Source organism: Panthera uncia, chromosome B4 (assembly GCF_023721935.1).
Source record: "Panthera uncia isolate 11264 chromosome B4, Puncia_PCG_1.0, whole genome shotgun sequence".
NCBI lineage: Eukaryota > Metazoa > Chordata > Mammalia > Carnivora > Felidae > Panthera > Panthera uncia.
In genome coordinates this window covers 31,188,662-31,212,485 of record NC_064809.1, presented here as the reverse complement: position 1 = coordinate 31,212,485, position 23,824 = coordinate 31,188,662, and the positions used below count along the sequence as shown (strand labels likewise).

General features: G+C 35.7%; 1 protein-coding gene across 18 annotated transcripts in view; it reads right to left on the bottom strand.

The window, feature by feature from the left end:
- Positions 1 to 23,824, bottom strand: part of CREM (cAMP responsive element modulator) — a 72,054-nt gene that overhangs the window by 29,969 nt on the left and 18,261 nt on the right. For 8 of the 18 annotated variants that reach the window (XM_049626977.1, XM_049626983.1, XM_049626991.1 and 5 more), the window contains 4 exons: positions 22,562 to 22,685; positions 5,238 to 5,384; positions 1,290 to 1,387; positions 787 to 929 (listed from right to left, as the gene is read on the bottom strand). In XM_049626977.1, coding sequence (XP_049482934.1) covers positions 787 to 929; positions 1,290 to 1,387; positions 5,238 to 5,384; positions 22,562 to 22,685 — 512 coding nt within the window. Of the gene's footprint in view, positions 1 to 786; positions 930 to 1,289; positions 1,388 to 5,237; positions 5,385 to 5,549; positions 6,055 to 10,685; positions 12,168 to 22,561; positions 22,686 to 23,824 lie in introns of those variants that run through there. The other 10 variants (XM_049626986.1, XM_049626989.1, XM_049626992.1 and 7 more) reach the window with 5 other exon arrangements.

Genomic DNA, 23,824 nt, shown 5'->3' with positions numbered 1-23,824 from the left:
TTTTTTTCTGTCCTTTTTCTGGCTTTTCTTCCCCCTTTTTTCTTTTCTTCCTAGCTCTTGTTTTTTTACTAAAGCATTTTTATGTATATCAAATGTACTTGATTTGGGAAAAAATTAGTGCTTTAATTAGAGCAAAAAGCACAGAATTAACAGCCCATTAAAATGCACAAGACTAAATGTGAATGTATCTGTTTATTTACAGCTTTTGATGTTTAAAATTTCAAATAAAATGATCTGTCCAATGGCTGCAGTTTTTAAAAATAAATCATTTTTCCATTCTCTTCTAGAAAAAGCTGCAGCACAAATTAACAAAGAGTAGTGAAAACATAATTACATTTAAAACATAATTTAGAAAACATTATGTACCTCTTTTAGATTAGGAAGCATAATATTGTAATTGTTGGTAACAAAAGCCAACAAGAATGAAATACAGACATTTATAGCTTATGTTCACATGCATCTTATAAAGACAACAAAAAACAGATAAGTTTTAAACTTTTACTAGACATGAATATAAACATATAAATAGGCAAACCCTCCCTTTATTTTCACCCAAAAGTTTTCTTCTATATTCAGTCAAAAAATTTTGACTTTTCAAAAGTATATGACAGCTGTCAGTACAAATCTCTCCCTTCTTTAACATTTACTTTTAATTCTATGATACATAGTTTGGATATTATGATGCATTTTAAAATGGAACAGTTTAATGCTGAACCCAAGTTGCTTCAATGTAACTAGAGAAGACTTAAAGCTAGCACTGTACCATATCGAATGCAGCATACATACTGTATTGCCCCGTGCTAGTCTGATATATGCTAGTCGGTACTGCCATGGTAGCGATGTTAGGTGGCGTTCCTTCTTCCTCTGATTTTTCTTCTTCAATCTTGGGAACACCAGGCACATCAGAGGAAAGTTCATTCAGTATTTTTCTAAAACATAATTAAACAACAGAAATAATTAAGATATTTGAATGAGGTTTAAAACAAAAAAGCTATAATGGACTAACTGCTTTGATATAAAATTATTCTCCTTTTTTGGAAAAAGTATCATTACAGGGGCGCCCGAATGGCTCAGTCGGTTGAACGTCCGACTTCAGTTCAGGCCATGATCTCGCGGTTTGTGGGTTTGAGCCCCGTATCGGACTCTGTGCTGACAGCTCAGAGCCTGGAGCCTGCTTTGATTCTATGTCTTCCTCTCTCTCCGCCCCTCCCCTGCTTGCACTCTCTCTCTAAGATAAATAAACATTAAAAAAAAATTTGTTTTAAGTATCATTACAGTAGGAGACTTACCTATAAGAGGGTCTTCGTGAAAGGATTTCTCTACGTTTATGAGAATCAATTACACCTTCTGAATCTGCAGACTCATCTGTCTCTGCAATTGTTGCTACCTATAATACAAAAGTTTCTGAAATGCATCAGAAAATATATGACCTCCTTCAATCAAAAAATGGTGCTGAAGGGTCTGTGTGTGCAGTACTAAACCAGCTGCTGGCAAAGCATCCAGCAACAGAACACACAGAACCTACGCTAAAGCAGCTCACACCTGGCATTAGGAAAAGGAGCACAGACATACACATTTCAGTTGTAGAGCAGGTATGTGTGGAAAGGAATGGGACAGATAATAAATAGTACAGAAATGCAAATGAAAGTCATTGGAATGGCAGGTGAGGCTTCACAGGAAAGGACTAAATATAAGATACGTAAGACCTAAGATCTCAACCTTGAACATACTCTTACAAATCCAGCGGGGGATTGAGAGGCAAAATAAAGCATCTCTACCTCACTGCCCTCTTCACAATACCACAGCTGACTTGAGCTAGGTCTTCAAGTTAGACATCAGATAGGTTCAAAGAAGCAAATAAAAAAGTAAAGGGGCGCCTGAGCGGCTCAATTGGTTGAGCGTCCGACTCTTGGTTTCATTCAGGTCAGGTCATAATCTCCCAGTTCATGGGTTCAAGCCCTGCACTGGGCTCTTCACTGACAGTGTGGGGCCTGAGTGGAATTCTGTCTCTGTCTGCACCTCCCCTGCTCACTCGCTCTCTCGCTCTCTCTCTCTCTCTCTCAGAGTAAATAAACATTAAAAAAAAGAAATACTAAAAAAAATAAAGAAGCCTGATTAAAGTTAAGATTTATATTTCAAGAAGGTTGGAGCTTGATGGTGGTAACTCCTGAAAGTCAAAATAAGGAATTTCTCCTTAAAAGAAAGGTCAGAGTTTTAAGTAAGGTTTCATTTTTCAAGTCACATGATAATAACATGATTATAAGGAAAGGGTGAAAACTAAAATAACGAATCTCTACAACATGACAGTTCTCAATATATTTAGCCAATTCAGGGCATAGGGTAGTTCTGAGTTTATAAAACTCACTTTCCTTATTGTTATAATTATATGAAAATTTGATTTGGGCAAAATCAAAAGAACTTATTAACACGTCAACAATATGAGCAGGAATATATACTTCCCAAGGCACACTGATGTACATCTATGTTCACCTACACATACAATCTTATGCATCTCTGGTCATAGGCACTCCACACATAAGCACACATACCAATAGAACTTAGAAAAAATGTTGTTGCAATCAACAATCATGTATCACCACCAAACATTTACCACATTATACTGGGCTTTCACACATCTCTCATATAATTATAACTAACCCCTTATGTGAGGTAGGATACTATTTTAACCATTTTAGAAAGGTGAAGCCGAAGTTCATGTACAGACATTAAGTGACTTGACCACTGTTCAACAAGTAGGAATTCTAAGACAAGATCCACTGGCACTTACCTCTACCAAGACAATTAAATCATCCACATAACAAAATCCAAAAAAGCTTACTGAATATAAGATAATACTTTCTTCCAACAGCAGCCAAGTTAAAACTAGAGTAGAAATACCTGCACCCCAACAGAAGTCATAATTCAAAAAGGAGAGTGGAAAGACTTTCTTGTTTTATAATTACAGTCAGAAAGATTCAGAAAGTCTTGGAATCAAGGGTCATTATGGAAAAGAACAAAAAAAAAAAAGACTGCTAAGAATGACTCTTACTCTTTTGAAAAGATACCTGTGTAGGAAAGATAGCTAAGCTTTTAATGAATGTGGATTTATTACTTCAAATATAATTTTGCAAACTGTTTCATTATTCTGCAATAAGCTGTACTCAAATATGCAAGGGATGAGATTAAGTATGCATATCTATGTTTTCCTCAAGATCTTTCTGTCATCAACTATGTTCAAGTAAATTTCAACATTTAAAGGATAATTACTGAAGTAAAAAAGGAACAGAAATAAATTCAATAACCAAGAAAGTATGCTTTTAAAAAATGCATACTTGAGGTGCCTGGGTGGCTGAGTCAGTTAAGTGTCCAACTTCAGCTCAGGTCATGATTTCATGGTTCATGGGTTTGAGCCCTTTGTCAGGCTCTGTGCTGACAGCTCCAAGCCTGGAGCCTGGTTCAGATTCTGTGTCTCCCTCTCTCTCTTCCCCTCCCCCACTCATGCGTGTGTGCTCTCTCTCTCAAAAAAAAAAAAAAAAAAAAACATTAAAAAAATTAAAAAATTAAATTAAAAATGCATATTTACTCACAATTATCAGAATGGCTGAAATCAACAACACAAGAAACACCAACATCCTTCTTGGTGAGGATGTGGAGAAAAAGGAACCCTCATGTGCTGTTAGTAAGAATACAAACTGATGCAGCCACTGTGGTAGACAGTATGGAGGTTCCTCAAAAAGTTAAAAACCCTATAATCCAGGAATTGCACTATTGGATATTTACCCAAAGAATACAAAAACACTAATTCAAAGGGATACATGTACTCCTATGTAGCATTATTTACAATACCCAAATTATGGAAGCAGCCCAAATGTCTATTAACTGATGAATGGATAAATATATATATATATATATATATATATATATATATATATAATGGAATATTACTTAGCCATAAAAAAGAATGAAATCTTGCCATTTATAACAACGTGGATGGAGCTAGAGAGTATAATGGAAAGCAAAATAAGTGAGTCAGAGAAAAACAAATGATTGATTTGAAAGACCATATAATTTCATTCATATGCAGAATTTAAGAAACAAAACAAACAAGCAAAGGGAAAAAAAGAGAGAGAGAGACAAACTAAGAAACAGACTCAGAGGACACACTGATGTTGGTTACCAGAGGAGAGGGGGAGTGGGGGGATGAGTGAAATAGCTAGAGGGGATTAAGGAGTGTGCTTATGATAAGCATCAGGTGATATATGGAAGTGTCAGATCACTATATTGTACATCTAAAACTAAAATTACACTGTTAACTGCAATTAAAATAAAAACTTGGGGCACCTGGGTGGCTCAGTCATTTGAGCATCCAACTTTGGTTCAGGTCGTAACCTCATGGTTTGTGAGTTCGAGCCCCTAATCGGACTCTGTGCTGACAGCTCAGAGCCTGGAGCCTGCTTCAGATTCTTTGTCTCCCTCTCTCTCTGCCCCTCCCCCATTCACATTATCTCTCTAAAAAATAAATAAACATTAAAAACATTTTTTTAAATAAAAACTTTAAAAAATGCATACTTAATTTATATCTATTGATGCAAAAAAATGTTTTAGGTTCAAGAAATGTTAAGGATTCGTGACCAACTTTGATAATAATAAATAATAAAATAGATCTCCAGATCATAACCACAATAATCCCGTCTACAAAAACCAAGGTTTCATCTGAGTGGGGTTCGTGATGTAGAAGTCTAACACCAAGGTGACAATAATATCCTATGTTTCCTACAAATTACACATATTAAAGATAAACTTAAATTTCCACCTACCTACTAATGTCAGTATTCATGAAAACAGCCAATACTATAATCTTTACTGTGTTTATCAGACATCTTTGCCAAAGAATCCTCAAAATATTTTTAAGCACCACTGGAGAGCTTTGCTAAATAAATCTGTGTTTGAGTACAGAGCAACAACTCAAAGAATTACTCATCTGACAATTACTCATTCTGCAAATTGAGAGCTAACAACCAAACTGCAAATCTTTGGTCAAATCTATGTATCTCACAGGGCACAACACACTCCACATAGGAAAGGGAAATTCCTCCAAACTTCTAATAAAAAGATTTGAGCATAAAAGCTACACAAAGAAAAAAAAAGATGATAAATGAATTCGTAAAAGGGAAAAGAAAAAAAAAAAAAAAAAACTGAAGAAAGTCAAAGACCAATCATCCAGGAAGGAAGCTAACCTGAACAGTTTGTATTTGTGGTGACTGAATAACCGATGGCTGTGGTGTCTGAATTACTCCCTGGACATGCACAGTTTGGCCCGAAGGTAACTGCACTAGAGTTACAGCTGGGGAGCCTCTTCCGGTGCCTGATCCAGCTACAGAAACCTGCAAAAACGATCATCATTGAGGATTAAGGCTGGATCATTTTCTGTTCTTTTTGTTTTTGTTTTTGTTTTTTTTTTAAAGAAACGCCAATCACTATTAGGACTGGCCAATTCTTCCTTTCTTTCTTCTGCTTCTAAGAAACGATGAGCGTGCTGGGGTACTTACCATTAGGAGGCGGTTACTGTGCTGGAACAGTCATTCTCTGATGTGATAGATATTAAAGAACCCATGCTCCTCACTTTCAGTTCCCATGCTTCGCTGGCTAAGAATGTTCCAAGCGCAAAGTTCTAAAGCAGTTAAACTACCTCACTACAACCTCAAGACTACCAACAGTGAATCCTTATTTTGGCCAGAGTATAAAGTACCTAACTTCCTAAGAGAAATTAGAGACAGAACTTAAATGCGGTGAATTATTTTTTAATAAATGAAACGTTTGCCACATTCTAGTATTACTCCAGATGCAAGTTAATGCCTTGTCTCTATGTTAATGGAAATCAGTTACTGTTATCCCCCCATAATCACAAAAAAGGCACAGGCCAGAGGAATTCCAAGACCCCTCATGCCCTTAGTGTGTGTGATCCAGAGAAAGTACATGCCTTGGAGCTGGTATGGCCCTCTTACAGATCCCCTCCCTGCTAGCTCGAGCATCTAGAGAAGAGGGCCAGAACCATCATTCAGCTTGCACAGAGTACAGCCATCTCCCAGCACCCCTGAGTGCTTTCAACAGAGACCTGTACCAGCAAAACACAATACCTCCACTCCCCTGGATTTAAAACCTGCTAAGTTTCCTACTGACTAAACAACCCAATCCTATAGGCCAATGTAATCTTAGAAACTTTGCCTCTTTTTACTGTTTCACTACTCATTATAACTTACTCAAGAACCAAAGACTTTGGATATGAAATAAGTGAAATAAGCTACCAGCTTCTATCATGAATGGTAGTAGAACCACAAGATCTAAAACAAACTTTGAAGGAAGTCTCTGTGTAGTGCCTCACATTAAGAAACACCAATCTACTTTCCAATCTACTTATACTTTAAAGCAATTACTAAAAACTGGGTTTATAACAAATAATAAGATTTATTTACAAGATCATTTCCTTAGAAAGCAAACTTCTTCGGTAACCTGGAAGTAAAAATCGTTCATCCATGCAAGAGAACCTATGTGGTGAGCATTGTACTGGGTGCACTAGGGTATAAAGTAGAATTGACAAAACTAACACCTAAGAAACAATAGCACGCCAAACAGTATAGAACTAATTGCTCCATTGTACAGGTCATGAAAGTCAAGGAGTACAGAATAGAAAGATCAGCATGGGCCTGAACAGTAAGTAGAGGCTTTGTGTAGAAGCCACAACTTGAGCCAGGCCCTGATATGAGCTTACATAACCAACAGAAAAGGGCAGAGACACCCAAAATGTAGCCCACAGAGTAAATTCAGCCCACCCGCCCTTGCAGTATTATTGCCTACGTTAGATTTTGGGGGAAAGAAAAAGATCATGCCATAATAGAATCGATAAATTTAATAACTAGAAGTTAAAAAAAAAAGGGGGAGGATTTGTTTTACAAATGACAAACCAGCACAAAAGACAAAGCTGTACGAATAATAAAAGGGCATCCACCCCTTTGTGGGCCAGTTACCAAAAGGTATTCTTTTCACCACACAAATAATTCTCAAACTTTTTAGTCTCTCAGGACACCTTTATACTCTTAAAAATTACTGAACACTCAAAAAGCTTTTGTTTATGTGATTTATATCCAGTAGGGTGCTGTCAACATTTGTCAATCAGTTTTTGGGAAAGGAGAACCTTGATTTGAAAGGTTTGCTGATTTCCATAATGTAAAAACTCCTACTGTGGCAGATTTCAAGTTACCAATGGATGACACTGAACATAAAGTTGGAAAAAGATGCACATAAGTGGCTCTCACAAGTCAGCTCCAGCATACCATTGGTTATGTGCATTGATATTTATCATATTAGAAATGAAAACTGAAACATTTTTACATTTTAAAAATAACAATTCCATTACATGCTAATATAAATAGCATTTTATTAAAAATAATTACATTTCCAAAACAAAATATTAGTGACAAGAGTATCAATGCTTTACTTTTTTATAAATTCTTTTAATGTCTGGTTTAATTTAAATCAGCTGAATTCTCATACCTACTTCTGCACTGAATCTGTTGCAATATGTTATTTTAGTCAATACCTGAAGAAAATCTGGACCTCACACAGACATATCATTGGAAAAGGAAGAGTAATATAATAGCTTTTTCAAAATATGTGGATAGTGTTCTTTGTTACTACACCAAAACTCAACAGGTGGTTGCTTCACATAAAGATTAGTTGCAATGTGGAATCTGGAACCATATCAGTTACATCCATGGACCAGTCTTATACTTTGAATGGATCCCATGCATGATTCTGTAACACCATGCAGTAGTTATCTGGAAAATAATGGCTCACTCAGTTAAGCAGATCTCCCAAATGCGGACACATTTCATGATACTTTATCAGAAAATCTCATTCATTAAAATCAACATCAATCTCATCAGAATACTATAAATACTGAAAAACTATCAAGTTCACAATGGTAGATGCAGGACTTCCAAAATTCAAACTGCTTAAAAAGCTTAAATTTTTTCACTGACAATAAACACTGTCAATTGTTTTCCTTGAAGTGACAAGCTTACTTCATTTGCTTTTAAGAAAACGTTTTCAAAAATGCTCAAGTTTGAATAGCATAGTTTGGCTATTGGCCATTCTTTTAAGAAAACTGATGTCCTATGGGAAAAAAACCCAGCTAGTTCATCTCGCCACTCAATTACTCAAGTGTTTTTCTTCAAGAACACCGTCAGTTTTTACTACACAGAAATGCTTTCAGTAAACATACCGATTTCCTAACACAGAATATAAAAATAACATGTACTCAAGGGTCAAGGTTTGATACAATGGGTAATATTTATTGCTTCACCAGGGCATTTTTAAGTGAAACTGGTATTTTTTGAAAACTGCAAGAGAATGTCCATGAAGAACACAATGACTACTGGCATAGTTTGATGCCTCTGACTTGATTCATGCTAAGGTGCCAACAGCTTTACCCCTACCCTCTTCTATTTTTACACCCATCAGTGCAAGTATCAATATAGAGAAAAAGGAAAAGAAGCCTTAGCATTATTATGAAAATACTTTAGTCCTCCTAAGCCTCCTGAAAGTCTCCTGGAGTCTCTCCTAGGGTTGTGCACACCACACTTTGAAAACTGCTGCTGTATCCCAATGTAGCTCTTAGGCCCTGGCTCGCAGCGTAAAGAACTGAGCACCACAGCAGGCTGTGATATCAACTACACCACAGCAGCACAGCCAGAACCAATATATCCAGTAACCCTGATAGTTCAGATGTCAGACTGAGTAAAATAGAATATGAATTATACCCAAGGGTACTATAAGTATTACAGACTGGACCTGCAGATTGAGATGGCAGATCAGTTTTCTCAAAAGAATGGCCAATAGCCAAACAAATTATGCTATTCAAACTTGAGCTTTAGGAAAACATTTTCTTAAAAGCAAATGAAGTGAGCTTGTCACTTCAAGAAAAACAACTGACAGTGTTTATGGTCAGTGATAAAATTCAAGCTTTTAAGCAAAGTTTTAAATTTTGGAAATCCAGCTTCAAAGACGTTAGATATTTTGAAGAATGAACAACTCAAGAAAGATTCATACAGGTTTGATAAATATAAATCATGTTCTAAGTTGCTTTACTTACCTTTCAAGTATAATTTTCAAGATTTTAAATTATTAAATAATCACTCTATCAAAGTGGCTTAGTATCAAGAATACCTGCTGTGGAAAGGGAGCTAATACAAACTGTATTCCTAGAATTCTGGAGATGAGTTATAGGAATTCTATAACTACAGTGAAACTTCTCTATGTCCAAACTCTGGGCAGTGCAAAAGCTCACGGGTCAGCTCTTTTGTTAAACTGCTGAAATACACGTAGAGAACCAGCAGAAATGACATACCCTAGAGTTAGAATTAAGATATATCTTTGGGAAAAAAAAAAACAAAAACAAAAACAGAAAAAAACCCTTAGATCTAGAGACATTCTATACTCAGACATTCTATTCCCATTGATTTTACCAAAACTGATGTGACTAGTATTAGTCCTATCACTGAACTGGTAGAGTTAATAGGCTAAACCACTGTTATTCATTAAAAAACAAAACAAAACCTCATGTGGCTCCCTACATTTACATCTTAGTATTATCATTCTATTATACTGATCACATGGGCCACAAGTGCAATATACAGCATCCTTGAAGTGGTGTATTGTACACAGGTGGCATAGAACGAACACTGGCAATGATTCAAGAACATGCATGGAAGTTCTAAAGCCAAAAGTGGGTAAATAAAGAAGCATCTTTTTGTTTTGTGTCAGGTGGTAGATTCAGTTTTAGGTAGGCCAGGTTGAAAGCAATGGTAGGGCAACGAAGTGAAAATGCTAATAAGAAGGAGAATTGTGTGACTGATGCCTTAGAGCCAAAAAAACAAAGATCTGAGCAACACTAAGAAAGAGCAATCTATTAAAAGTATTATAATTACTTTATTCATAATGTGCAAACAGAATTCTAAAGAAGCTCTGGAAAAAGAAGAGAATTAAGTCTTTCCTAAAAAGACATTGGCAAAGGGACATAAACTTTAGTTCATCTGAACTAAAATATGCATACTGCAGGTAGAATAGAGAAATATTTCTTATAAATGTCAACTACTCATTCCAAGGCTAAATACACACAAAAAATCTCACAGAAACAAGTCATACTTATGAATTAACTCATTCTTTTATTCTCTTGACAAATACTTATTGGGAGCCTGCCATGTGGACCAGTCTAGACAGTGGAGATAGTGAAAAAGTTTCTGCTCTCCCAGATCAGGAGACAGAAAACAGATGAAGAGACAAATGTATCATTTTGGGTGGTGTTAAATTCTTCAAAGAAAAATGAAGCAGAGTAAGAGATCAGAGAGTGACAGCCAGGGGTAGTGTGGAAGGAGGCTAATCAAAATATACCTGTTGTGGAAAGCTTCTCAGAGGAGGGAACAGTTGCTTTTATAAAAAGCTTAAATGAAGAGAGGGAGAAGGCCATAGGAAGATCTATGAGTATATTCATCACATTCCAACAGTCATGTAGACAGCTCCTCAAAAAACAAAAAAATAAAATGGGTATATTTTATATTTCATATTTATATCTCTTTTTATGAGGCTCAAAAAGTATGTAGAATGAACTCATAATAGACATAATTTACCTTTTCTTCCAGATCCCCTGAATAATCCTCTTCTACTGGGTGCCTGAAACATAGATTATGCTGATGCCACCACATCCACCACCAACCCCACTAGACAGTAGTTGATCTGAAGTTAAACTGATGCAACCGACAGCCTTACTTGGCTTTGCAATAATAATTTAAAAATCCTTATAATGACACTCGTAACTGGGAAAACCTCACAATGTTGTAACACAGCACTTGATTAGCACCTAGTGGACTACCTCCAATCCGTAGCCAGGTTCCCTTATGATGGGGTTTATGATGTCACAGTGCAGCTGCAAATGTCACAGAGCTATTGGGCCTGCATTCAAGACAGTTAATAAAGGGTGGGAAAAAATGTGAATTCACATCATAGCAGATCTCACTGTCACTTCTGCTCCTGAGAAATCAAATCTACACATTACCTATTTTAAGGACTACAATTAAAATCTACTAATACTCTAAGCAAGAAGATGGGAAACTATCTTGATTTCTGTGTATTAAAACAAGATTCTTAAAAGAGTCTGTTTCTTCTATGAGAAAAAAAGTGTTTACAGAATATTTCACATATTTTAAGGTTGGAATCAGGGAGATAATATTATAAAAGTGAACACCTGAATAAGATGCAAAATATTTCATTTTATTTTTTTAAAAGTTATTCTTGGGGCACTTGGGTGGCTCAGCTGGTTGAGAGTCCAACTTCGGCTCAGGTCATGATCTCACAACTCATGAGTTCAAGTCCCGTGACGGGCTCTGTGCTGACAGCTCAGAGCCTGGAGCCTGCTTCAGATTCTGTGTCTCCCTCTCTCTCTCTCTGCCCCTCCCCCACTCACTCTGTGTGTGTGTGTGTGTGTGTGTGTGTGTGTGTGTGTGTGTATCTCAAAAATAAATAAAAACATTAAAAAAATGAAAAGTTGTTCTTAATTGTACTAAATGAAGAAAACACAAAATGGAAAATATAGACTTCGTCTCATTTTTAGCGTCCTTCTTTCCTACAGAGTTTCTTTTCTTTTCTATTTTTAAGTGTGGCTAACAGACTGCAAAATTCAACACAGTTAAATTTTACTTAATTTTACCTTGGGAATTTCAAATATTTACTGATAACACACTTAGCACAAAAGACTCAGATTTTTATATCTACTATGTTAAAATTCTAAAGAGAACTCCATGGGAATGCTGTTGTGTCACATGCTTTTATTGTGTAGGGGGCATAAACAGATACTATATGAAATCTATAACCTGAATACTATAAGAAGGGGGAAGTGGGTCACAGTTTCTGGTACTGTAAATATAAATGGCTGAATATTAAGTCTCTTTAAAAAAATTCTCCTCTTGGGGCTCCTGGATGGCCTAGTCAGTTAAGCATCTGACTCTTTGGTTTTGGCTCAGGTCATAATCTCATGGGTTTGTGGGATCAAGCCCTACATTGGGCTCTGCACTGACAGCACAGAGCCAGCTTGGGATTCTCTCTCTCCCTCTCTCTGCATCTCGCTCGTGCTCTTCTCAAAACAAATAAAAAATGAAATAAAATAAAAATAAAAACTAAATTTTTTTTTTTAAATTCTCCTCTTGAAAGCAAAGCAAATATTGGAATCAAGTCATTCTCAATTATACAGAGTCTATTTTGATTATACATACATCAAATGGAGGATCATTTGAGCACAAATTAAAATTAGGGGTTCTTCAGCCTTTGAAAAACAATGTTCTAGCTGATTTGTTTCTCCTACCTGATCCTTATAGTATCTTGAACTTCCTATTTGTAACAGTTGGAACATCATTTTTTATGCTAACCAATATGAGATGTGCTTCATTAATCATACTATATTTTAAAAGCACTATGAAAATGAGTATTATCTTAAAGAAGTCATAATTCTTTTAACTTGAGAACTTTTAAAAATCAATTTTATATTTGGTTTCAGTAAGACTGAAACTAAAACTGATCATAATTACATATTTGCCAGATGCAAATAAGCACACCTAATGAAGCTGCAGTGAAATCCTGAGCCCAAAATGGCATTTACCGAGCAGATATAAGAATCATAAATATTGAAACTACTCTTAACAATAATACAGATCATTTCTAATAACGAATAAAAAATGTATATGCCAAAAGCCAGAAACCACAGAACAAATGTTGAAAACCACTTATTAGCCAAACTTCAGGTTAATCTTTATTTCTGAGCAAAAAACTCTTTGTAAGAATGTCTATAAAGCAAATTGCAATTCACTTGAATTATTTTATTTTGTTTCTTCAAGCAATAACTTGGTGTAAGTTCCTAAAGAGTACTGAACTGGCAAAAAAACAAAAACAAAAGCAAATACAAAACCCCGTAAAAAAAGTAGTAACAGGGGCACCTAGCTGGCTCGGTTGGAAGAATGTGTGATTCCTGCTGTAAGTTCGAGGTTCACATTAGGTGTAGAGATTACTTCAAAAATAAACTTCTTTAAAAAATAGTAATAATAAACAAAATGTGGTATACACACACACACACACACACACACACACACACACACACACACACAAAGGAATATTATTCAGTCTTTAAATGGAAAAAAATCCTATCACATACTATGACACGGATGAACCTGGAGGACATAATGCTATGTGAAATAAGCCATTCACAAAAAGACAAATACTGATCCATCCACTTACATGAAGTATCTAAAAGTAGTTAAATTCATAAAAACAGAAGGTAGAGTGGTGCTTACCAGGGGTGAAAGCAGAGGTAAAAGAAAGTTTGTATTTAATGGGTACAGACCTTTGGATTTACAAGATGAAAATATTCTGGAGATCTGTTTCACAACAATGTGAATATTCTTAACACCACTAAACTGTACACTTAAACTTGTTAAGACTGCAGATTCATGTATTTTTTTACCAAACACAAAAAATAATAAATAACTATGGCCCCATATTTGGTGGATATAGTAACTAACTAGCTTCTTGGCAGGAAAGCATTCAATAAATTGATTGTACCAAAGGCAATGGGACTGATTTCTTCATCATCTTATAAAATATAATTCTAAAACTCTGGGTGCTCTTGGCCCAGAGTTATGGTTCAACACTTAAAATGGGTACTGGCGCTAGATATAACATGGAAATAATTAATAATACATCAAAATGGATAAAATTTAAATTTTCTATGCTCTTCACACACCCCAGATGAAAAGCTGAGTTGGAATCTAAATATGTAACTATCCTGGGGTGTCTGGGTGGCTCAGTCATTTAAGAGTCTGATTCTTGGTTTCAGCTCAGGTCATGGTCTCACGGTTCCTGAGATCAAGTGCCGCATCGAGCTCTGTGCTGAAAGCGTGGAACCTGCATGGGATTCTCTCTGCCTCTCCCTCCCTGATCACATGCTCTCTCTCTCTCTCTCTCAAAATGAATAAACTTAAAAAAATGGAACTATCTTAATCTGCCACTAAACAATGAAGGGATAACAGTATACAGTCTATATGTAATAGATACTGCATAGTACTGCATGTGTGTGTGTGTATGTAGACACACATATAGTTTTATACAGCAACTATATGTAACATGTATTTATTATATTCCATTATTATGGAATTTCCAAGGTACTGTCTGGTTCAACACAGAGTACCCTATGTATTACAAGTAGACTGCTTAATGAAATCTAAAACCAGATTGCCTGGGTTCTAATTTTGGCTCTGCCTCTAACTAGCTGTGTGAACTATGAAAAGTTATTCAGTCTCTCTATAACTTATTTTCCACAAGTGCTAAGAATGAAAGAAGTACCTTTCTACAGAGTTGTTATGAGGACAGAGCCCAAGTGCCTGGCATATACTGAGCATGCAGTAAATACTCACTTTTGTTATTTTTATTATTGTTGCATTTCATTTAAATAATTTAGTCACGAATTTAGAGGTTAATTAATTTACATGTATTAATCCTCTGATTTGCAAAGGTTAAAATACTCTTTAAGTCTTCCTTGAAAATTCAGGTGGGAAGTTAACAAAATTCAAAATCCAAATCAGTGACAGAATATGACTAGACCAAATTGCATCCTTAAGTTTTTTCAGTTTCAGTCCAAAGGTCAGAGTACATACACAGGAAAGTCAAAGAATTTTGCTCCTAAAAAAAGCATTATAATGAAACTTGGTCTTAACATGAACTCTAAAGTCTAGTAATAAATCATAATTTAGCTTTTTAGAGCCAAATGGCATACAGAAATTCTTGCAATGTTTTAAAATCCCTAAAAGAAATCCAAAGTATAAAAATTTAGGAGCATAGGGCGCCTGGGTGGCTCAGTCAGTCAAGCGTCCGACTTCAGCTCAGGTCATGATCTCATGGTTTGTGGGTTCAAGCCCCGCGTCAGGCTCTGTGGTGACAGCTCAGAGCCTGGACCCTGCTTTGGATTCTGTGTCTCCCTCTCTCTCTGCTCCTCCCCCACTCACGCTCTATCTCTCTCAAAAATAAACATTAAAAAAAATTTTTTTTTAATTTAGGAGCATAAAACATACCAATTAAAGAAAGTTCATGGCATCATAGCAGAATGTTGCTTATAAAACAACTATAAATTATCTTTCCTTTTCTATACCCTCTGGAGGCCTATTTGAGCATAGTCAGTAGATTTATATTACTTTTGAATGAATTTCTAATACAATGTATTTTTAAACCAGTATAAGCCACTTCGTCTTAAAGCCTAATGGCAACCACTGGCCTAACTGCTACCACTCTAACCATCTGAGGCAGGTTGGTGTAATGATAAAAGCAAACAGGTGCCAAGCACTGTACTTGCACTTCACACACCGCATCTCCTTTACCTTAATCTATGAAATTAGTATTTTTATGTTTTTAAGAAATGAAGATCAAAGAATTCAGTGTTAAGTATTAACTTAAAACTATATATAAACATTAAGAAACTAATTTTGTGTCTTTAGTGTTACAAAATAGTACGAAAAATACTTCACTACTTTTAAGTAAACAGCTACATTTAATTCAAACTGTGCATATATGTATTCATGAGAGTTCTTTTTCCTTACACCAAGTGCAAAGTAGTAAATAAGTCCTTAAAAAAGGTAAAACTAGAAAGTTCTAAGGACCTGGGAGACCAACTTACACTAGCAATACCTATCAGTGTATTAACATATCTGATTATCAAATATATACCCATTATCTTTTTTTTTTTTTTAAAAAGGTATTATCTGCCAAAGTAGAGGTCTACTGCTGTATAGAACATACCTATTTAAAGGTAAGTTTTTTTTCCTGAACTATTTCTGTTTGCTTCATCTTCATTTGATATTGTGTCTACTTAATACATTCACTACCATAAGCAGGCTTTTCTCTCCAATGCCATTTTGGAGAACCATGAGAGATTTAGCTGTCAGGCTTATAAAACTCACATTTCTGAAGAGCACTATTAAGCTGCCATCACAATTAATCAATGAAGCGAAAATTTCCAAAAGCCTCTGTGTTTTGTAGTTCTTTTAACAAATCTAATTCCTTTAACAGTTTGGAGTTTACAAAGGTCGTAGCAATGTTAAAAATTAAAATCAGACAAACTAAATAACCTCTGAATCTTATTCAAAGAAGAAACCACAAAAATTAACATTCCCTTTTTTCAAATTTCAATGTCTACTTTTTGTTGTTTTTTCCATTATTGTCATAAAGTTAGAATAAAATTTGCCATTAACCATCTTAAGTTTATAATTCAGCAGTAAGTTATATTGACACTGTTGTGAAACATTCATTCAGAACATTTTCATCTGGCAAATCTGAAAGTCTGTACCTCTTAAACGTCAGCTTACCTATAAACCATTCCCTGAGCCTACTCTTTTACTAGAAAACAATCACAGAGAAAAGGGTAAAAAGAGTAACAATGTTTACACTCGGTTCTTTTTCCATTACTGCTAGTGACAAACCACATGTTTTACTAAAGCTGAGAACTTGGAACATGAAACAAAAGGTATCCAAACCTCATAGAAAATCATTACAAATGAGGGAAAATCTTTAACAATCTCTCCAGCACTAAAACTAATTTGTATGTATTTCTTTCTGATTATAATAAGTATAAAAACTAAATCTTTTTCTGCAATTTGCCTCTGATTGCTTTAAACCTGCTTAAAGCACCTTTAAAACATTAAATTTTATTCAAAGTTTTATCACTAAGATGCAAATGTAGAGTGCATCCTACAACTAAAAACTAACGTTTAAAGAAATGTACTTAGCTATTATATACAAAATTACAAAATATGAGTACAGATATAGAAATATAACGTTCTTGTTCAAACTGAACAAGTTCACAAATTACTCTCACTTATGTCCCTCAAACCTTGAATTACCTTCATGAATGAGTTATATTTCAAAACTGTATTTTCTTGAATTAGTTGACTAAAGAATATCATACAATGCAGATTTCACATTTACTGAAAAAAATTCAGTTTTACTTTTTCCTCCAACTTTTGTTCATTTTTGAGATCATTCTAAGTGAATAAAACATTACATAAACAATTAAATTAAGGCAATGAAAAAGAGCCAGAAGAAGGAATACATAAAAATAAGGAGCAATAGAAAATTAATACTGAAATGAAAATTTTTACCTCAAAATCTTGAGAGGAATATTTTTCTCCTTCAGGAAGAATCCCTCAAGTAACGGAATTAGTAAGTTGAAGTCGGAAAACCAAGATTCAACTAAACACTAAGCTTAAACTAGATTTAGTTAGCTAACAGTAAATATACTAAATAAACTAAACACAATGCAGCCGATCATTAGCATACAAATAGGAAGCTGCTGACCCATTATCAAGAGCAAATGTTGCTTTTATTTTGTTTCATTTTGTGATAGCCAAACACATCCTTCCTGGTCCTACTTAGGACCAAGAAGGTGGATTTTTGGCACAGCTAGCCAAAGCAATGAGAAATGTCATCGTAATTGTCCACCAGATTGAAACAGAAAACATAAAACTCATACACTGAAATGTGTCTTTTGTTAAATCATTCCTGCTTCAACCCCTTGCTGCATGCCAGGCCTGCTTTCTTCTTCTTTTTAAAAAAAAAAAATTTTTTTTTTTTAATGTTTATCTTTTGAGAGAGAGACAGAGCACGAGCAGGGGATGGGCCGAGAGAGAGGGAAACAGAATTTGAAGCAGGCTCCAGGCTCTGACCTGTCAGCGCTCACGAACTGCAAGATCATGACCTGAGCCAAAGTGGACGCCTAACTGCTAACTGACTGAGCCACCCAGACGCCCCTGGGCCTGCTTTATTCTGAGGTGCTTCTTTAAATACTGTTTGCATTTAGAACAGACAGGATAAGAAAGGAGATCAGCAGAGCATATGATCCTTGAACAGTCCCCAGTGGTTTTCTCTGCTGCCTATAGTCTCCTTGTTTCCAAAAATACACAGGTCCAAAGGAAAGATTAAATTTTATATTGGAACAAATTCTCTTGAGGCAATATAATGACCCTGATTATCTCCAGAGCTTCGAGCTCCATGACTCCTGTGATTCTGCTCCTTTCATCTTTGCTGAAAGCTTGAGAACTGGTCATTTATAAAGAAGAGGTATTTCAGAGAAGAGGTGCGAAACTCAGGCCCACAGACTTCATCAGCCGCTCTAAGGAATGAGGCTCCAGAAAGCTAGTTTTAAAGCCCATCCTTTCCAGTGGCTCCATGTGGATTATTACCTCACCTACCCACATCTTCATGGTGGCACTAACAATCCCCAAGAGGCTTACAACAAGTGAAGTTCAGGGTGTCCTCAATCTTGCTTTCAGAGTAGAGTACACATTTGTGAGATAAATGGGAAATGTGAATAAGAAGCACATATTATGTCAAGGAATTATGCTTGATTTTATTAGGTATGACTGTGACATTTGTCACAGTAAAAAAAGTCCATAATCTTTTATAAGTTGTATACTCAGAAGTAGGAGTAAAATGACATGATGTCTGCAATTTGCAGAGTTGCTTAAAATACTTCAACAAAAAAAGAAGATAGATGAGACTATAAAATCTTAGTAACTGTTTATATATACATACATATAAATTTATAGTAGCATTGTTCTAGTCTTGTATATGTTTGAAAGCTTACATTATAAAAGAAAGTTTAACTTCCCATTATCCATTTAAAGATTATATTATTTCCAGAGGATGTGTGACTATTTTAAAACTAATTGTATATACAGTAACATATACATATGTATATACTTATGCACACACATGCGCACACACACACACATACATATATATATATGTGTATATATATATGTGTATACACATATATATATACACATATATAGTAATTTTGCTTTTCACCATTTTGGCTTTTGGACAGGGTTTTTTCCTGGTTTGGTTATCTAAAATAAACTCTCCAGGGATGCCTGGGTGGCCCAGCTGGGTTAGGTGTCCGACTCCAGCTCAGGTCATGATCTCACGGCACGTGAGTTCAAGCCAAGTAGGGGTCTGAGCTGACAGTGCAGAGCCTGTTTCAGATCCTCTCTTCCTCTGCCCCTCCCCTGAACGTGTGTGCTCTCTCTTGCGCTCTCTCTCTAATAAAAACTTTAAAAATAATAATAAAGTAAAATAAAATAAACTCTCCAATTTATTACCAAGAGTTTTTCCAAGGGGAGAGGGGAATGGAATCTAGTCTTACATGGCAACACATACACTTAACAAAGAAGAAAGCAGCTTCAATTAAAAATAAATCAACATGAAAAATAACTCAGGCAAGAAGAAAGCCAACTCGCAATTTAACCTCCAGGATTTGCCACCCCAGGGTCTGTTTATGGAAACTCCTGCTTTCCAGCTCTTTGACATTATCACCACTGTGACTTCTATATACTTTTGAAGATACACAGAAGGAAAAGACTCCACATATCTGGGAAGTTATAAAACAGAAAAACTGGAAACTTAAAACTCTAGCCTCCCTTTGTACACACAGAGGCCTGAGGGCACAGAGCAAGCTCAAGCTGTCAGATCTTCATGAATGTGATGGTTTTTGGAGTACCCTTGATTTGGTTTTTGGAGTACCCTTGATTAGCAGAAGCTTTGGAAAAGCCAGGGTACTCAAAACTACTACTAACAAATGATCAGATGCAAAGGATCAAACTGATCAAATCTTTTGGTCTTTTTGTTCCTATACTAGTTAATGATAATTTGACCATGTAAAAATGAAATTAAATGTTACAAATTCCTCTCTATACAAAATAGTCCTCTAATCTGAAAAAAAATGAAACAGGTGGCAAGTATACATTGACATCAGGAATTATTCAGAAGAGTAGTCACTTTTAGTATGCATTATAGGTTTAAAAAAGAGTTCAACCTGATTTCCTAATACTTATATAGTATTGCATAATAATGAATACCTCATAAATGAACAGCTTCAGGCATCACAAGAATATAAATTGGTAATCATGTTTAGAAAATTTTGACTACTAAGAACTGTGTCTTAATTCTTCAAAAAATCATGATCCATGCATGGCACAGAGAATAACTCTTAGTTAACCAAAATAATCAATGATTCGACACAAGGGTTATCTTAATCTCTCAACATGCTTAATGTGTGTAAGATAAAAACCATAGTTTATTTTTTGATCCAATCTTTAAGACACATAGAAAATAAAATACTAGAGCAAGTTCATGTACTTGCTATTCAGATTTAATAAATACCAACATTTGATTAGTTGAGACAGTTAAAAAAGCAAGCATTATAAATGTAAGTCACAGGCTTTTCCTAGGTCTGATTCAGCCTTCTCACACGTCTCTCTCTTTCCATTTTCCTCAAAACACTCAACTTTCCCATACCCCTGTTCTTTCTCATACCCCTGTTCTCATTCCTTTGTCTCACAGATCCATCTTTCTCTATAATTACACAGAAAAATTTCTTGAAGAATCTATACTCCCAATTTCTACCTCCTCTACCTCTTATTCATTTTCTAATCTACTAAAATCTAGTTTCTGTTCGCTGGGCTCTTATTTAATTCTAAGACCTCATAAATTCAAGGTTATTTTTATTTTTCAGACTTCACATTACTTGAACTCTTTACCAACTTCTGAACTGACGCTCACAGAGCTGGGTGTCACCCCGGCTGAAGGTCCTCAGAATTGCAAATTATCAGTTTTAGACAATGGAGAGCTATTGTTTTGACTGTGCAGGCCCACAAGAGGGAGGGGGAGGCTCTGTGAGGGTAAGTGAGCCAGTACCTAAGAGGAGGGTGGTGGAGGCGAAAGGAAGATTTGCTTTCAAATACTGCTTCAGCAAAGAAGGGCAGAATTACAGATCAGGAATCATAGTGATAAAAGCTCTAGAGGATCACAAATTTATGAAAAAATATATGCGTACTGTATTCTATTTATACGGATCATAAGACTAAAAGATATATACCAAAATGTTAACAATGATTAAATTTCTGGATGTCAAGATTATGGACAGTTTTTATTTTCTTCTTTATAATAATACATATTTTGTTAATTCTCTATAATGAACATACATTTTGTTAATAAGAAAAAGGCTGCCCCCCCTTTTAAATAGCAAAAGGTCTGCATGCCTGTGTCAGGGTAACAAAGAGGGGGTGTTGCCAGGGAGATGCAGTTCCACAGAACACTTGTGAGAAAACCCCCAGGGGGTGAGTGGGTGTTAGAAGTTTGAAGGAGGAAGGAAAAGCAGGCTGGGTGCTTGGGGTCCTGTCCTGGGGATGAAGGACCTCACAAGAACCAGTCTGGCCTGAAACAACCCAGGAAGTACCTGGTGTTCCCCCTGGACCTCCAGTCAGCCATCTGGGTCCTTTCTATCCTCCCTTCAAGATCCTATGAAAATCTCACCACTCCACCATATCCCATAATACCATGATTCCACATAAATGGTGTCCTCTCTACCCGTTGGTTGACTTCCAATCCAACCTCCACATAGTCCACACAGCTACTAGTGTTCTAAACATAGTGAACATGGAAAATATTTCAAGAATATTTAGAATCCAGGATACTCTACACTCTCAAATATACATGACCTCTGCATACCTTTACCAACTCAGCATCCTAGCCCTGAGGCTGGGCTCCAATTAGCTTCTACACCTGTAGTTCCCTGACACCATGTACTCTCTGGCTTTGTGCCTCTGCACACACTCTTTCCTGGCCTACCATATGCTTCCCTATCCTTGTCCGCATGGCAGACTCCTACATCAAACCCTTTACATCTAGCTCAAAAGTAAGAATCCTCCGCAAAGTACTCCCAGTTAGCAGCTGCTCCCTCTCCTCTGTCAGCCTTACATAAAGTTTTATGGCACTTCTTACACTATTGGAATTATCATTCAAACACCTGTCTTCCCCACTAAACCATGAGATATTTAAGGCCAGAAACTACACCTCCCCATGCATCTAGCAAAATACCTACACATTGTAGGTACTCAATAAATATTTGATGAGCTAAATAAACAAATGTGTTTGTTTTTACTACATATTTTTATACATATCTCAGAAATAAATTTTAGGAGCTGAAAACCAGGCACTAACTCATACTGGTAGTCTCTAAATGAGACCAATTCAAAGATCTAGCTAAAAAGAAAGTAAAGATCAAAGCAAATATATACCAGGCAAATGGGAAGATTTCTGCAGTATCTCTACCCGAGAATATAAGACTATACCAACTTGGAATTACCAAACTTCTCAAACAGTAACTTGAGGATTACATGTCGTAGACAGGTTTTTGTTTTTCCTTTTGCATAAGTGGTGGTGGTGGAGGGAGCACAGCAAAGTGTCTGTTACAAGGCAAAAGTAATTAAAATACGTATCTTCTCTTTGAAATCAAATCAGCAAGAATGGCTGATAACCAGGGAACAGAGGAAACTTAAGGTCAACTTCAAGAAAATAGAATTTCCATATAGTTTAACTTTCATCAGTGCCTGCCTACTGCCTACATTAAATTTACCTGAGCTAAGGTAGGGACTGAATTTTGACCAGTCTGGGTCTGCATATCAGCAGATTCTCTCTCTGCCACAGAATCTGTTACACTTCCATCCTGCTGAGATTCAATTGTTTCCATGGTCATTTGTCTGAAAAGACAATAAAAAGGAAGAAGTATTAAGGCCCTTTCTGAAAGATTTCTCTGCTTTTACCTGGCCTTCTGATATTCATTTCTGTCATCCAACTGTTCTGCCTTACTTTTTAAGAAATAGGTTCAGTGGCAGTCTTAACTCTCCAAACTAACTCTGCTCACCGCACACAAACATTATTACCAAGGGAGCCCTGCAAAATGTTTTACGGGAATTCATTTATTAAAAAAATTTTTTTAACCTTATAAGAATGTCTCCTTGATAATTATTTTAAGCCCTCTAGTATAAATGAGTGAAAAAAGTAGGTTTTCTATCTTACAGTGAGTATAAATATTCTAGGACTCTCAAGGCCTAATATACCTGCTTGATAATATATACTATCAAAGAATTTCCCCATTGTCTAAGTTAAATGCATTATAATATAAAGATGTGTCTAGCTTTGCCAGCACTAAGTTTCTGATAAGCCCCTCAAACTGAATCACACAGGGTTGACCACATATTCTGCAACTCCCCAGTTCCTTAAAAAAGAGAATCTAATTTTTTCAGGAAAAACTTTTGACATAATTTTGTCTGTGATTTCAATTTAAGTTAATGATTTCTATATTTCTATATTTCTATATTTTATCCTGCTAGAAGAAATTACAAACAGAATAAATTAAACAAAATCAAATTTTACAAACTTATAGGAACTATGTTGCCTACTCTTATACATCTTTTCAACTGTCAATGATACAATGTGTTTTTCTCAGTTTGGTAGTCTAAATACATAGCCCATAAGTATGCAAGCCACTTAGAACTTTGAATTAAAATGTACAGACCTTTCTTCCAGAGGTAGTTACAGATCCTACAGATCTTTCATCTATGTCTTGCACTCAATTATCTTCCTTTGTATTTCAATAGTCATTACCTGAATCCAAGCCTTCCATCCTCAAACCTATGAGTTACTCCTCACTACTGAAAAGCATTTTCAGTACTTACAACTGATCATGACAATTTAGAGCAATTATAAAAGATAAAAATCTACAGTCTACTATAAAAAAATGTCTTTCCCTCAACACTCCCCAATTCCCCTTATCTCTCAGTATTTTCCAGAATAGTCTAGCTAAGGATAGATCATCACCCTGTATCAACTGACAATT